Source organism: Pecten maximus, chromosome 5 (genome assembly GCF_902652985.1).
Source record: "Pecten maximus chromosome 5, xPecMax1.1, whole genome shotgun sequence".
Classification (NCBI taxonomy): domain Eukaryota; kingdom Metazoa; phylum Mollusca; class Bivalvia; order Pectinida; family Pectinidae; genus Pecten; species Pecten maximus.
Window position 1 is genome coordinate 44,489,192 of NC_047019.1, and position 16,372 is coordinate 44,505,563.

The 16,372-nt window shown below is 35.6% G+C and overlaps 1 protein-coding gene across 1 annotated transcript in view; it reads right to left on the bottom strand.

Moving 5' to 3' along the window:
- LOC117328138 (glutamate receptor ionotropic, kainate 2-like) overlaps window positions 1–15,314 on the bottom strand; it is a 169,886-nt gene extending 154,572 nt beyond the window's left edge. The window contains exon 1 of the mRNA XM_033885526.1: window positions 14,495–15,314. Coding sequence (XP_033741417.1) covers window positions 14,495–14,591 — 97 coding nt within the window. The 5' untranslated portion in view covers window positions 14,592–15,314. The remainder of the gene's footprint in view (window positions 1–14,494) is intronic.
- Between the last annotated feature and the right edge of the window lie 1,058 nt (window positions 15,315–16,372).

A 16,372-nucleotide genomic window follows, 5' to 3' on the forward strand; every position in this document is an offset into this window, starting at 1 on the left:
TTGTAGCATTATAGTTTGTTTTTGTTTAACGTCCTATTAACAGCCAGGGTCATTTAAGGACGTGCCAGGTTTTGTAGGTGGAGGAAAGCCGCAGTACCCGCAGAAAAACCACCGGCCTACGGTCAGTACCTGGTAACTGCCCCACGTAGGTTTCGAACTCGCAACCCAGTGGTGGAGGACTAGTGTTAAAGTGTCGGTACACCTTAACCACTCGGCCACCGCGGTCCATTGGACTTGTAGCAAAAGTATGAAGTACGCATATGAGGCAGTTGTGCATTGTTTCATTATTATATGTATTTCTCGGATCCTTTTTGTGAAATTGCCAATAGGAATTTCCTGTACCTATTCACGTTTCATTCAACTAGATTAACTAATATTTTTTTTACACTGAGAGCATTATTATAATTACAGAGATGATGGAAAAGCTGCTAAGGCGAAATAATAAAATACATAAAACTGAAATTTCACGGCTGGAGCCTAGAACATGGTGACGGTCATAAAAAAGTGAAATACTCGCAGCTTATACCCGATGAAAAGATTAAGAATACACATATACGCTATTTGTCTGACATTTAACTGCAATCAGCTTTTAAAACAGAACACACTATTTTTTCACACACAAAGATGAAACGATTAGAGTACTTTGATGGGACCAAGGTATGGTTTGGGGATTTCGCTGACGATAGATAGGTATAATGTGCATGAAGGGTTCAGTATGATATCACTAAATGTAATTATCTGATATAGATACCAAAAGGTTAAAGTTGACAGCAGCTGGAGATGCACTTACTAAGATTATACTGATATAATAATCATTAGCTGCATTTTTGAAATGAAAAACATTCAATCGATTTCGATACGGTGTTCAGATAATAACGAATTACACTTATGATGGAGTGATTTTCAACATCATGTGTCAAAGTTCAAGATTCTGCTGCTGGATAATGCCTCCAGAAAGCTATGAAGTTGAAGCTGGGTTGATGGTTAACAAGTTTGATATATATATATAATTTCAAAGTATATATTTGTTTAACACAGGAAAATAAGAAGACTTTAAAAACATACTTTTAACATCTCCTAAATTTGATGGATGAATGTAGTTCTAATCACGTAGTTTTTTTCAGATAGGGATATTGGCACACGAGGATACACATCGCCATGCTAAGGTTCTGACCATGGAACTGGAACAGTTTACACTGGCTCCCTATACCTGATGTAGGGATGATTGCAAACTTTCATACAACAATGCTGATGGCATCGGATATGTACAAAGCAGCCATAATGTACAGCTTTCTGTACATAATATATGGTAATATGTTGCGTTTTTTTTTTAAATATATCGAAATGTTTTATTTCGGCACTAGTGAAAGAGTATGATGGTATTAAGGACTGGCTGGTTGTCATCATTACGCTTCGGGCTTAAATAAATCTTATATGCTCTTACACAACAAATTATGTTTTTTATCAACCTCATCTATTATATCAGTATAGGCATCGAAATAAATCATATGTAACTACCACTCGGATGAATCGGAAGTAACGGAACAATAAATCAAAATGTTCCTTGTACACCCTGGTATATGTTTTGTTTTGTGAATTTGTTTTTATTATATTTTGCTATTTCATTTTTATTTATATATATATAGTCTATTATTAATTAGGTCCTCTCTCGCAATGAATATATGACTTTGATGTTGTAATGAATGTAACATTGTATACCGATACATGTCTTATTTGTCTGTTTTTTGGAGTTATTTTACCTGTCTGTATTTAATTCAAATAGCGTTCCAGTAAAAATGCTTTCTTTGCCAACTGCATTGGAAGGCGACCGTATTAACCTCCAAAATGACTTTCAATTGTTGTATTTCAATCCTGAAAACTTTTTAAATGATACCCGAGGGTTATATTACCCAAATGTAGCTACGGTAGCCGTGGTAACCCGATTAATATAGTGATCACCATTCGCATCCAATGACCAGTTTATTAAAGAGACAAAATTATAGAAATATATACGGTTCCACGAACTGCCTGATGAATGGGATGCTGTGTGTTTTCTGTCATCTGTCACTGTACATGCACACGCTTTCGATTTTATATAAACTATTTTATAGTTCAATATATCTGATTAGTCAGCAGATTAATTTTGTATCGTGTTACATCGGTAGTGACTATCTTTTCTTTCTTTTTTTGTGTGTGATAAAATTGGAAATTCGAAAATGATTAAAGTCGTGGCCTATTCTTTAGAATTCATTTCGTCGATACCAAAATATTCAAATTTCATATAACTGGGTTTGTTTTCATACCATATGGAAGACTATATCTTAAACCCTGTCGTGACTTGCTTCCATATTATACAAATGTCCTAGACTCTATTACTCTTGTTATTCCAAATGATGCGATGACAACGCAAACCGAAACGTTCACTGAGCTACGATCAAAGTTAACAGTGCGGCGTGTGTAATTCTTGTAAAATGTTTCTCGTGACTTTTCAAACATCACGTGCCTTTGAACTTCCGTTAGAATGGACCATATTGCCTGCTTGTTAGTTAGCTTCGCGAAGATGTGAGCTTTGAGTGCGAACATAACGTTATGTCCATTACTGAGGCGCCAAATAGTATGTAACATTATGAAAACGTCGGAGTCTGTTTGTTCACCCACAATCCATCAATTGTGAATTCATCTTAATCCCAATGCCTACTGTGTCGCAAACGACACTGTGGGCCGTAGGCGGCAGGGATTAAGGGATGCATCCCGGTTATAAATCTGAAAAAGCACGGTTATAATAGTTTGGAATACGGGAAACTGACAACATCCAGATCTACAATGGACATTGTGACATTTCTCCGCTACACTTTACGAGTAGTTTGTGTATTATCGTTTGTGAATTCCTGTACATGCATATAGCCTGTTGCCTGATATAATAACGGCGATCGACAAAGATTAGTTACAGATGATGTTCACTCTGATTGGATCCGTGAAACACAATGCTATTATCAATATACAGTCAATAAAGGTCTATCACGCCTTCGATGTTTAATAACAAACTTCAACTTATTGCAAAAGTACTATGACAAAGTATTGGTAATATTTCCACCATTAGACATTCGTTATAACATAGTACATTTCAATTGGTAGAGCAAGTCTCCCGTATTTATATGTATTATCCGTTACGTTCCATATAACCACCATTTTCCTTTACCCAAGATCACAGCTGCCCCGCAAATGCGTGTTTACTATAGTTATGGGGCACAATTCTTATAACATTCAATTGCAGGTGTCTATGTTGTAATGCACATCTACCGCAACATGTACAAGTAGCCGTTCAATTTCAACACGGATTCTTACAACATATTTATATCGTATTTACTCTACTGACAATATACCAATTTAATGGAAATAGTTGTGTGATTTAAAGGTACTTTGCAGCCAAATTTCAATTTAATTGGAAAACAGTGTGCTTTGAATTTCCTCTGCAGACAATATACCAAGTAAAAGGAAACAATGTATGATCTAAGGGTACTTTGCAGACAATATACCAAGTAAATGCAAATAGTTGTATGCTTTAAAGATACTCAGCAGACAATGTCCAAATTAAATGGAAAGAACCGTATACTTAAAATGTATTTTCCATGTAATATACCAATTAATGGAATGAATTGTATGAGCTATATGTACTCTTTTTACAATGTCCAAATACAATAAAAAAACAATCGTGTGCTTTAAATTTACACTGCAGGCAATTTACGGTTAAATGGTAAGAAATGTACTCTGCAAACAATGTCCTATCTTAATGAAAAACCTCGTGTGCTTTAAATTTGGTTTGCAGACCATTTGTTTTTCAAAAATAACCAATTCAAATCTTAAGCTATTGTTTCTTTGAATCGTTGTTTACACAATTGATACCAATAACACAACACAAACTATTCAAAATATTTTGAAAATATTGATTTTCCACAAAAGTTTAAACTGAATAAATGATTGAATACTTTTGATATGATAATTGTTGTCACGTAGTCTGCTTTTGTCGGGGTCGTCAAGTCTCACACGTCTACCTATTTCCAACGGCTGTGTAGTGGATCTTGTGGTGATACATGGTCATAGTGTCGGCAGCAAAGTGAGTGAAGTAGATTTTTTTTATTATCCAGTCCCCGGAAGACAAATTACTCCGCCTCAATGTAGAGCTGACACGGAAATGTAGCTCCCATAAAGCTGTGCGTGTTATCGACCCGCGACATTATGACGTCACAGTGCGATAGGTATATGATGATTACAAGATTATATGTTCTATCTTGTGCCGGAAAGACACAATCTCGTAAACTTTAACAGCAGTTCACCAAGCCATGCTCAATGGCGAGCAGTAGTACTACCGATACCACTACATACAACCAGGTGTAGTGTTGGGGGAACTGTTGGGGATGAGACAGCACGACAGATAGGAAGATCCAAATGTAAGACTGATCGTGATGCATGACGGGGACTCGGTTTATCATAATGGAATCGCACATCGAAAATTGAATAAATGAATTAATGATATCAAGGTTACAACTTCATGAATACTGATGGCAAATGTTTCCGGCTAGGTGCGTTTCTTTTGTCTTCCATTTATTAACTGTGTTTTTAGATAGTTATTTCATCAAAGAAATTCAGTATATTCCAAATATTTTGTGCTAGAAAAGTTTTTAAAAAATTAAATTCGTTTGAGTTCCTGTATCTAAATAACAAGTGGGTATAGCAGCACGTGTACAGAGTGAAGAAATAACAACGGAAGTATATTTCACGAATACTCCCTGCGATTATGTCTCACTGTGTCCATATGGCTTAGGATGCCAAACGGGTTGTAACAGGCTGTGCGTGGACGTCCATGCTTTCCCGTCACAACAAAACTAAGGGTCAAGTTAGATTGCCAACAGCTGGACATTGCCATGTCCGACGTCACATAATTGTCTTAGAGAAGTAAGCGTCTAGGCAAGTTTTATGTTTGACATTCTTACATATTATATCTCCGTACAATTACCATTGCCATAGTTATATATCAAAAATCATATTTGTACATTAAAAATTCAAATAAAGCATACATTATTTCTCATTTATATGTGATATTCCTAATTATTGTTTCAGGAGACGTTCTACCGAATGTCCCTTCCGTTTACACTCGTAATGACAAAACAGTTCGTATCGATTGTACAATACATTCTAGGGAAAAGTTCGTCTGTAAAATGATAAATATTCACATATGAAATATGTTAAAACAATTTCAGCAGACAGTTAAGTTGTTAACTGCCACCCTGTCTTTACATCAGTTGGACCTCAAATCTATAAACGTGCGGATTTCAACAGAGGGAGACACGTGAATGTAGACAGTCTCTGCAAACAGATCATACAGTGTGAAAGTGTCAAACTGTATAGACGTATTGCCGTCGTAAATAGTTGGTATATATTTGAAATCGTCTGGTATTAAACTCTCTATTAAAATAAATAGTATGTATATTGGCAGCCGTCCGGCATCACCGAGATGTCGCATTATGTCCATTGTGAGATTTGATTGCAGGGACATCTGGGGAAAGAAAGGATCGTTCAACATAAAACTTTCAGTTCATACATATAACATGGCTTGGCGTGTTGACTTCCTAATACGACTGTATTCACTCATATTGACGGTAATTATAAAACGCCGATAGATGACCTATTTCAAAGTAAGCTTTTATGATGGAAATTCATGTCAGTGGATCGGAAATCCATTGTACGTGTCAAGAGGCCGGTACCCACTTTATCAAATTTTCTATTTTTTTTCTTTAGATGTTCAATGGTGCTCTAATTATAGTCTTTATGAAGGCTTTAAGTTAAACACCATTAAAACAAGATTGGACTAACGGAAATTTTCGTATTTCTGTACGTTTGTACTGCAAATGAATTTGAAAAACATAAAATTATCCTTGGTATGGAAGTGTTCTTTATAGGCTCTGTATTTTTTGTACGATGGGAACTGTTCCTAGCAATTATCATAATTATATCAATAAACTAGGAAGGTTACCGTCAGTGTTTAGCTCTTTATCTCTGCCACGTAACAAACAACTGGTCTTTGATTGCATTTCCATGTGCATCTCTAGAGGATGGCGTACAGTTGGAATCATATCATCATGTTAACATCTTTGACTTTCCCTGGGGCTCTTTGTACTTAAGAAAAGTTGACAATCGTCAACCAGCATGTACAACTGTGACAATCGCTGAGCAGTTACTACCATGCAATTACATTATGGCTTTGCTTTTGTAGAGTATTGTATTAAATACATCACGAGTTATACATTCCATTAGGTAATTGACGTCACTTATAGCGATCTGATCGCTCACAAGATCTAAGGTCTTGGCAGCATTGACATTTGCTTGTCTTTTGTCGTTTGCTAGAGGAAAAAATCATACTAGGAACTTTGATATTGCAAAACACAAACAATAGAGCTATTGACATAATGCAGTATTTTCAGCCAAAGAACAGATGCGTATCAAGGTGGAAGAATATAATTATGAAGTTCCTACGTTGTGGTTGGAATCTCTTCTCCGAAACAATAAAATATGACGTAGTTTTATTCAACAGAAGTATACAGGGTCAATCATATTTATTTAATGGCTAAATTGTTATGTATCGTAGCATTGTGTAAGCTGGGTATTTTAAGAGCTTTGAAACAGGTAACAAGAGCCTTGTCGGGTCCTTCATTTTCATCTATACTATAGATGTACTGCGGATGTGTTATATTCAAAGCCAATGTTTTCATAACACATACATTTTTAAAGAAATTACCAAAAATTGTTAAATGATATAATGTGAAACCCAATAGTGATATCATATGAGAGACAATACTTTTTTTTGTTAAATTACAATTTAAACCGGGAATCTATCTAATGATTACAGGGAATCTCTAATACGATGCTCCTCCTTCTATATGTTGATGAGCCACGGCAAATATGCAATACACACGTACGCAAACTGGTTTGATTTGAAGAATGGCGAACTGGCGGCTAAATTCACGCATCAGAAGCCCAATGTCGATCAGATTGTTTGTTGCCGCGAAGGCAAAGAAAAGGAGTAGGCGAACTCACAACATAATCTTCGACTTATAGAGACAACGAGAGTCTGTAAGACCAAAATTAAAGATAGGTTTAACGTGAAAAGTCACCATCCATTGGCAGTTAAATGTATCGCCATTTAATACACAAACAGAAGTTTTTTTTCTGTTTATTAACCGGGGATGTTACTCGGCGCGCGTAGTATTGGTTCATGTTCTATTTTTAGATGTTTGCTATCCTTCACTTAAATGTTGCTTGACTTATCGAATTGTTGACGTAACTGAGCATGTTTGAAGGGAATTAGATGAAGATAAATTTGCGAATGATAATGAAGTTTAGTTTGAGAAAGTTATATATATGTATACACATAGAGAGGCTTTATATAACAAAAACTTCATTGACCATGTTGATCGGATATACTCTGTAAAACGTGGAAGCAAGGACACTACTTACGCTTTACTTACAACTTGACTACTACGGCCAGCTTACCGCTAAGTTGTACGATAAGAGTGGTTATTTCAGATTTAGAATTACCAATTTTCCATTTCTAGATAATAGCACCTGCTTCCCATGAATTCAGATACCTGTCGAAGTTGATTCCGTATTTAAGGATTCGTTCCAATTATCACCATTTCCGTGACCTATGTCGACTACTAACGGAAAAAGTACATCGCAATGGTTCGAGATATGCAGGTTGATGAAACCGACGGGGAAGATTTATTGTCGGCATTTGGTTTGAAAATGTTCTTCTCTTCTTGTGCATGAAACAAGAAGTGTTCGATATTTACAGTGGTACCTACCTGTATCGTTTGCACTGGCTTAATTCTCATTAATTGTGGAATTTGACCTGGATTTTATGGCGATTGTCGTCGATAAATCAAATGTTGTGTCTTAAAAAGATGAGTGCCGGCAAATGATAAAAATAAGAATTTGGATCATTCTAATACAATGTATATAAAAAAAATAGACAGAAGTAAATACATTTAACAGCAGAAAGGGAACAGTAGAGAAGTCGGCACGCCTCCGTCATTACTATCGATTGGTAGCTTTATGTATGGCGGATTTTCAGATGGTGTCTCATAAAATGTCATCATGTATTTGTTAGTACTACTTTGTGCTATATTTGAATAAGCAAGAATTGGGATACATGTATAGTAAACAAATATATAATAAATCATATTATGTCTTGTATCTGTCAAACAGATATGCCATTATGGCTTCTTTGATACATTTGTAGTTATTATCCCCTGTTCCGTGTTTCCGAGAATATAACATTTTTTAAGACATTTGAACAGACACTATTTATAATAAAAAATCCATAATAAGTTTATGTCTGGAGACAAAATGTGTATGAATCTACTGAGTAATTATCGCGTGATTATTAATTACATAAATAAATCAGTTTAGTAAAATTTTGACGTATATTCTGATAATTTCACTAGTGTTTGTCTCCGCCCTTGGGAGGCCAGTGTTACTTTTGTGTGCGCATGCCCACATACAAATCGATATCATTTGTTCAGTACTATTTCATAGTCTTTCTCTCGGGATCGGCGAATCAAATGTTTTTTTACAGCGACAACGTCACCGCGAGCTAGGAATACAGCCCTAATGTAGAAAGTCCTCTAGATATATCAGTAACCCTGTGTGGAAATACTAATACATTATATAATGTATGCGACCTCCTACAACATCGGTAATCTATTTGATGTATTCCACACCAGTCATTGTTTAATGGATATCTGAGTCGCCTTGTATTAGTTCTGATATACCAATGTCTATAATAGTATACAGTTTAACATCTAGTTAAATGTATCGATGGTTAATTAATGAGTTATTTTCCTTTGATAAGGAAGCAACTCCTACCTTCGGTGTCTATTGTTACAGTGTATATAGTCACGATTTCGATTACATGTAGGCATGCTCATGCTGATCTCGAACCGTATTTGGAACCGATACATGTATCTTCTTGGCACGGTAGCTGTGTCTGAATCATTTTGGTGTCAGAAGATATTGTGATTTAGATCAAAAACCCACTCTGAACCGGCCGCAAAGTTTTGGAGGTTTTAGTTTAAAAAATGATTAGGCCGTGGATTCTTTTATACAATACGTATGATTAATGAACGGTTTCCCTAACAGACTGTACACATTAAATATGTACCACCGTAACGATGGATACATTAGTTACAAACATGTAGTTTTCGATCAGATTACGAAGTCTGTTCTATATAAAAGGTTTTATAACATAGCTCCAGGAAAAGAGGTACACAGGCCGAAAACTAAAATTGGTTCCGTATGCTGTGCCTTTCTGTTTTAGGATCAACACTTTATGTAAACTATTAGCTGTGATCAGTGGTACTACAATTAGTTTCATGTGTGGAGAAACATGCCAAGCACTTGAAGTCCTCCTTAAACTGACATACAGATGTTTATACTTGTGCTTTTTAGTTTTGTCTAAAACAAAAGCAAGCTTGCCCTTCACCATTCATGTAGGATCTACCGACACTGTATTGTGGACGTAAGACCCCGTACGGCGTAGGATTGTTCACTCCACCCATTATCTACATTTAACTATGTCTGAGGAATGCTGATGTTCCATTGACAAGCAGGGTAGGAAAATAGAGCCCGAATGAGAGAGAAACGTCATTAAGGGCCTTCTCTGTGAAGTATGTAATTTCTACAATTCATTTCATCCCTATGTTAATAATTCGCATGTCTTATGTCGTTAACTTTTATTCTTTACCTCAATAGTGATCGACAACTGTCGACCAGCAGGAAATTGCTAGAAATACGTAGATGATCAGTGTTTGTTTACTCCCCCGTTTTCGGCAAATTAAGCCAAGGAAAGGATATATTTTAACTTCTTTGTCGTCGAATAAAAGTGACAGAGTTAAGACCATCAGGGATCAAAATAGGTTGATAAAGAGTCCTTCTCTCCATAATGAAAATATTGTCAGTAGGTGGTACTGCTGTACATACTAACATACCCGGTGGTAGGTTCATTCGGCAGTTACACACATATGTTTTCCCCATTTCTAACTGCTATGATTAAGTCGTTCAAATACTTGTTACATAATATGTAGCTAATTAAATGTGTGTCTAAAAACGGATTGAAGTAATCCGAAATTTGATTGATGCTTTAGTATTATGACGAGAACAGGGCTGATATCGAGCTTAATCCCTGAACAGCTGAATCGTGACCATCAAGGATAGCTGAATCGGTATGTAATAATTTGCCTATACAATGATGTAAATAATATAAAGACGTAAGATAATTATTATATAAATATCCGCTGTGAACTCATAAAAATGATGTTATATGTCTAAATACAATAATTTGAAGAACTTACAATATCAAATATTGTTAATTTAATTTTTGCTTTAGACATTAATTACCGACCGATTGTGGTCGTAAAAGCATACTAATATATTTAGATAAGGACCATCTGAAGTACTAATTTGATACCACATATCACAGGCGTTAGCTCTACAGCAACGCTCTGTGATACAGGCGCTGTTAATGACAATCTAATATCTACGTTTGTACAGTTATCTGTACTACTGAGTCTACATGTCGTGTAATATTTTTGCTACATGACCAGGATGGTTTTTTGAATGTCTCCTTTCAATCCAAATGTTAGATATTTTCTGCAAAAATTAAAACAATGCCCTCTAATACTATGTTGGCGTTGAGAGTTGATACGGTGTTTTAATCAAAGGATCGACGATGAGAAATTTACATAATTGCTAATGGTAATCATCGAAAAATATCAACCTAAAGCTGCGTTAAAATAAGTTCATGTCATATTATATTATAAGGTAGCTTCCATGTATCTACCGTGTAACATCCGTCGTGTGATATTTATTTAATAAAAAAATGACCTTTGATAGAAGAAAATAATGTGTCTCGTAACCAAAGTGGTTTTGATAAATTGTCCTCACTTAATTTTAAAATAAATATACTTATAAATATTCCATGTTAAATAAAAGAAAATAAATAAAAACACCGTATCCTGTATTATAACGTAAAATTTATAATGGCGGTGCTACAATTTTTTTTTGCTGTCTCATATCCATAGAATGACGTCACATTTTGACATTGCAAGACACAGTGATGACATTCCAAGCTAAGTTCGTTCAATATGTGTAAAACGCAAGTTGTATGAAATGCAAAAACTACACTTTGTTCACATGTCAGTAGAACAAATTTAAATACAAAAATGTATATAAACTTGATTACTTCATGATAACGTTATTATTGCTATACTTGAATGCAAGTAAATTAAAACATTCACAAAATTCGTTGACTTGCCATACTACCTACAACGTAAATTTGCAGGATCATGAAACAATATTAAGCTATACTCGTCAATGGACACATTTAATCCAACCCGCTGAATACTCAACGCATCAACTGTATGCAGGATCACACGAAACCATTGGATAATCGTAGGAGATATACAAGGGATATTTCAATTAAGCGTTGCCGCATCGCTTCTATATCGGCAAAATAACACTAAGCCCCTGCTGCAACAGGGATAGAATTACATTCATCACACTTTATGCATTGGCAGACATTTTAGTTTTTGTCTACTTGATACAATGTATCCAATATCATCGTTAATTACACTGTAGTCTCCTCTCTACAGACAAAAGGCCCTGTCATTCCACTGAAGATCGCTACCATCGAGTGTTTCTATTGACAATTGACATAACCTGCATTATATGCTTATTTTTTCTCTCTCGCGAAATGCATCCCAACTTCCAAAGTCCCCCATCATAGTCCCTTAGCAAATACCTATCAACGCCGTTGTAAGTATATCAACGATTGCGTCAGTTATAGGAAAAATGAAATATCCTGAGTCGTTATTAATCATTATATGTTCCTGACTTTCCTTAAAATCACAAATGTAATTAGCAATACAAGGACCTGTCCGTTAACGAAGTTGTCATCTCACAGCGAGCCTGGGCTATGGAATCCATCCTATTTCTGTGCACCAGCGCGATAACATTCCCAGTGGAGTAGGGGCCTGGCATGGCGGGGAGATGAAACCCGTGGCCTGTACTCACTCACATCTACGTTTCGTGGGAGTAGCCGTAGGTTTTAGAGCTACTTAATATAACGTTAATACTGCACATTTGCGTATACACATGTGTTCAAATTAATCTACCTCAAGGTAATTTCAAAGAGTAAATCTGCCCCGATTTCCCCGATGTAATTGCACGATGCCGCAGCCATGTTGTTTACGAAACATGGTGTTAATGTTGTGTGTTTCTTCCTATTCTGATCACACCTATTTTATAAATTACCAGTAAGATTGATTAGATATATAATACATCAAGGGGGCAACGATGCCACAAACCCCGAGTTAAATTGTGGTGAAGACATATCCTGTTTAACTTTGGTAATGCCACTTATCACTTTCTGACCACTCGGGGTTAAAATGTAACAAAACATGTACAATATCTGTGGCATATGTCTATATATCTCCTATCGTTATCACAAGTGTAAAATCGCGTATTAATTTCTCATAATTACCTATTCGTCATACAGGGGGTGTGTTTTATCTCTGATAATGTAACCATACGTAAAAACATATTCTGTACTTATTTACCGGGCAAAATAAAATTGTATAACACATTAATTCATCGATGTTTCATCAGCATCATCACTACATATATCATTTGTATCTATCCATGCTATATGTAAACTGACTGTATGAAGTGATGATTTTGTAATTTTTTCAAAAAAATTAATATTTTGATGTAAAAAAAGTGCAGAAAATAAAACTTAGTATTTTTAGTATTATCATTTGATATTACTTTATGCGTAGACGTTGGATAAAAAGACCTGGCGTCTGGTGTACAGTTTATGTGGTATATATAAAGAAATCTAATTTTCCAGTATATCTGTAAATATCGTAAATACCGTGATACGAGCTAGAAATTAATATGACATTACACTACCTACAGAAATGCTTTACATCTGGGGCGAAATTGCACCCACTTCGTAAAATAGAAATATCTATCAAAACACTATGTGATATTGGTGATAAAATTCCCGCAGAATAAATGGACTCCACGTGTACTATGCCTTCTCACTCCCGTTCCCAATCATACACATATTAATATTAAGAGGGACATTTTTTCAGATATATAGGATATTATGTTCCTTGGTTTATGTTCTTAGAGGTAATGAGATACAGAAAAAACGCATCAGTCTTATAATATATTTATCATATATTTCTGTAATTAGCCTAGCTGTCAAGATGTTCACGATAGACTTATTGCGGTGAATATACATGTATGTGTATACTATTGTAAATGTATGGGCATTTTTACACAATCAAGGAATCTGGTGCTTGTGAAGTGGACCATTGTTTTATTGTTAGAAGTCCAACACCATTCAGATGCTTTATATTTCTACATATCAACGGCACTTTTAGCAAAGATTTGTTAGCTTTTGGGATGATTTAGTTTGTAATAACTAAACATTCGCTTGCGAGTGCTGGATCACTGGTGTGTTGAACTAGATGTTAGACATTATATATTGATTAAACATGTCTGTTCCATAAAACTTATTAGATATTTAAAATCAAAGATGTGTACGATGAATAAAAACAAATATCAGATGAATAGGAAATTCAACATAGAACTCACCAAACCTATATCCGAAATTCCTATAAATACCCTTATCGTTCATAAATTAAATACCTGAAATTACTTTAAAGGATCAATAGCCCAGTAAACTCACAGGTGTGACCAAACACCCGTATTAAACGACTACATAATTCATTCGAATCGCGAGTGAATAGATCAATTGAACCTGGTCGATTTGTTCATCACAAAATAACATTCATACCTACAGTATGGAGATGTTAAGGCTTGTGACACAATGCCGCCTAATCTAGTTCTACTATTACCTGAACAAAGACGGGCAAGAACCTGTGTCATTAGCATATTTGTACTAGCTGGATATCGGGGAAATTAACAGTCTAAATGTATTTTTCATTTTGCATAAAAAATCATATTGTAATGTTATACTTCTGTATATAATATGTTAAATATGCGTGAGTATGGACTGGACCGAGATATATTTTTATTCCCCTTAAAAATAAGAAAAAAACATTTTCGATGAAAATATAAGTTGTTGTGTATATACATTATTATATAAAATCCATAAATAACAAGATATCCTCCAGTATACAGGGTTCCCTCTGTGTCCCCGGTGATGGACCAGAGCCGCATAGCCGCTACAAATTGGTCCGTAGTGCATGGTTGATTGACTCGGTGTGTGTACACAGCGTCATCGACCTGTTTCACTAGATAATGCTAAGTTGTAATGAAGACTAGAGGAAGAAAATCTATAAACAATTAAAATCTTAAGTGTATCAATAAACGATTAGAGCAAATAATGTTTGGACAAATGAAGACTTACCTATGTGAATGAGCTCGGGGAGGCAATTAACACACTGAACAAGCGCTAGTCCCAGCAGTAAGTAGGTAGCAAGGCGCTTCCTGTGTCGAAAGCTCATACTGTAGGTGGGGAAAATGGTTCTATCCAGTCCGTCCTAGGACACTAGTCCAGACAGAAATATCCAACGGACACATCAAGGTCAGATGACGGACATAGTATCCAACGAGAACAGCTTATCCGATAGGAACAGTGAATTTAAAGCTTAGACAGGTAATTTCCCTCGGCCACAAGAGTAATCCCTGCGTCCGTTCTCTATATCCCTATATACACAAATTTCAAAAATAATGTCGAATAAAATCACATTTTCACAAGTATTAAATTTGTAAATAATAATGTATTCATTGATACATTTTTATAGCTCAATATCATAGAATATTCCCAGTACGACAGTCACTTTTGGTGTACAGATCATCACTCTCAATCGGTACGTTACTTCGACAAATCCACCGCAGGAATATCAATGGCTTCCTTGAAGTATATTTTCACAAATTTCACTTAAATGACACATTATTATTTATATATATATATTTACATATATATATATTACAGGCGTCCTTTATGTAATTTACAGCACAGACAATCTGTGAACCGTTGTGATTGCTTTTTCTCCGTTTGTGGTATACAGAGTGCAACATATCAATACATGTAAAAATAAAGTGATATATCTCAAACCCGATATATAACACAACATTGTGGTACTGTTCTACTACTGACATACACTCCCCATATTCCTAAGATGTATAGATGAGTTTGCAACAGAGAGAGCACTGCGATGTTGGGCTGATCCATTCCCTTCTCAGCGAATGCTGCGGAATCGCAGGTACTCGGTTTTCGCTACAAGTCTCTCTTGGTGTTCGCCAAGTATTGGTTTTTCCTATACTGACAGTAGTACCGTTTTCTTCTCTCTTAGTAACACTCCACGCCATGCTTGTATAAGAGTTGATCGCCGACACTCGTATCGACAGATGAATAGTGTCTGTCCCTAGAGAGATGTACGGATGATATGGTTTTAACTAACGAGTACGTCACACCGTGATAATCAACCATCAAATTAACAGATCTATATAAACAACTTGTTGTTACCATGGAATATCACCTTATGTGTGGTGACAGTTTAACTATAGCAAATCAGCAGCGAGTATCATGCAGAATTTACTGTAATGATACATGATATTTCTCTACAATGCTATATTACATCTGATCAAATGAAACTACCCACGGATGGTTAACCTTATCAACAAACCCGAGCGGGCATCTCGTCTCGTATTTACAGGCTGCTGTTTCACAAGGTCAAGTCACCAGTGTATTACGGGGGCCCATCTTGAGCAAGAAAATGCCTGAGAGAACGACTGGTATTATATCAATGTGTCTCGTCCGTTTGTGTTTACGATGCGATTATTTTGGTCGGTGGTACAAACGGGGAGCTGGCGTCCTTTTGAAATGCTAATAGGGCGTTTAATGGTGTTTATATATGCGCCTTTCTCCATAGCACATTCATAGCTATTCAACATATACATTTGACATGAAAAATGTTATTGTTTTGTACGATATGAATCGAACTCGTTTGTATTTCTAACAGCTGCTGACATATAACTGTTATAGTACCACACATATGCATTAAATCGGTGTAAATGAATTTGATGACATATGCTACATGTATCCACATATCTAAATTAATGCCTATACATGTATTTTCCTGTGAAGAGATTTATCAGAAAAGTATAAATTGAATTCTATATTCAATCATCATATCAAAAGGTTGAATTTTAAATAGGATTAAACATGATATAGGTGAACGTAGGTGATGTTGCCTCTATTTCCACATCAATCAATATAATT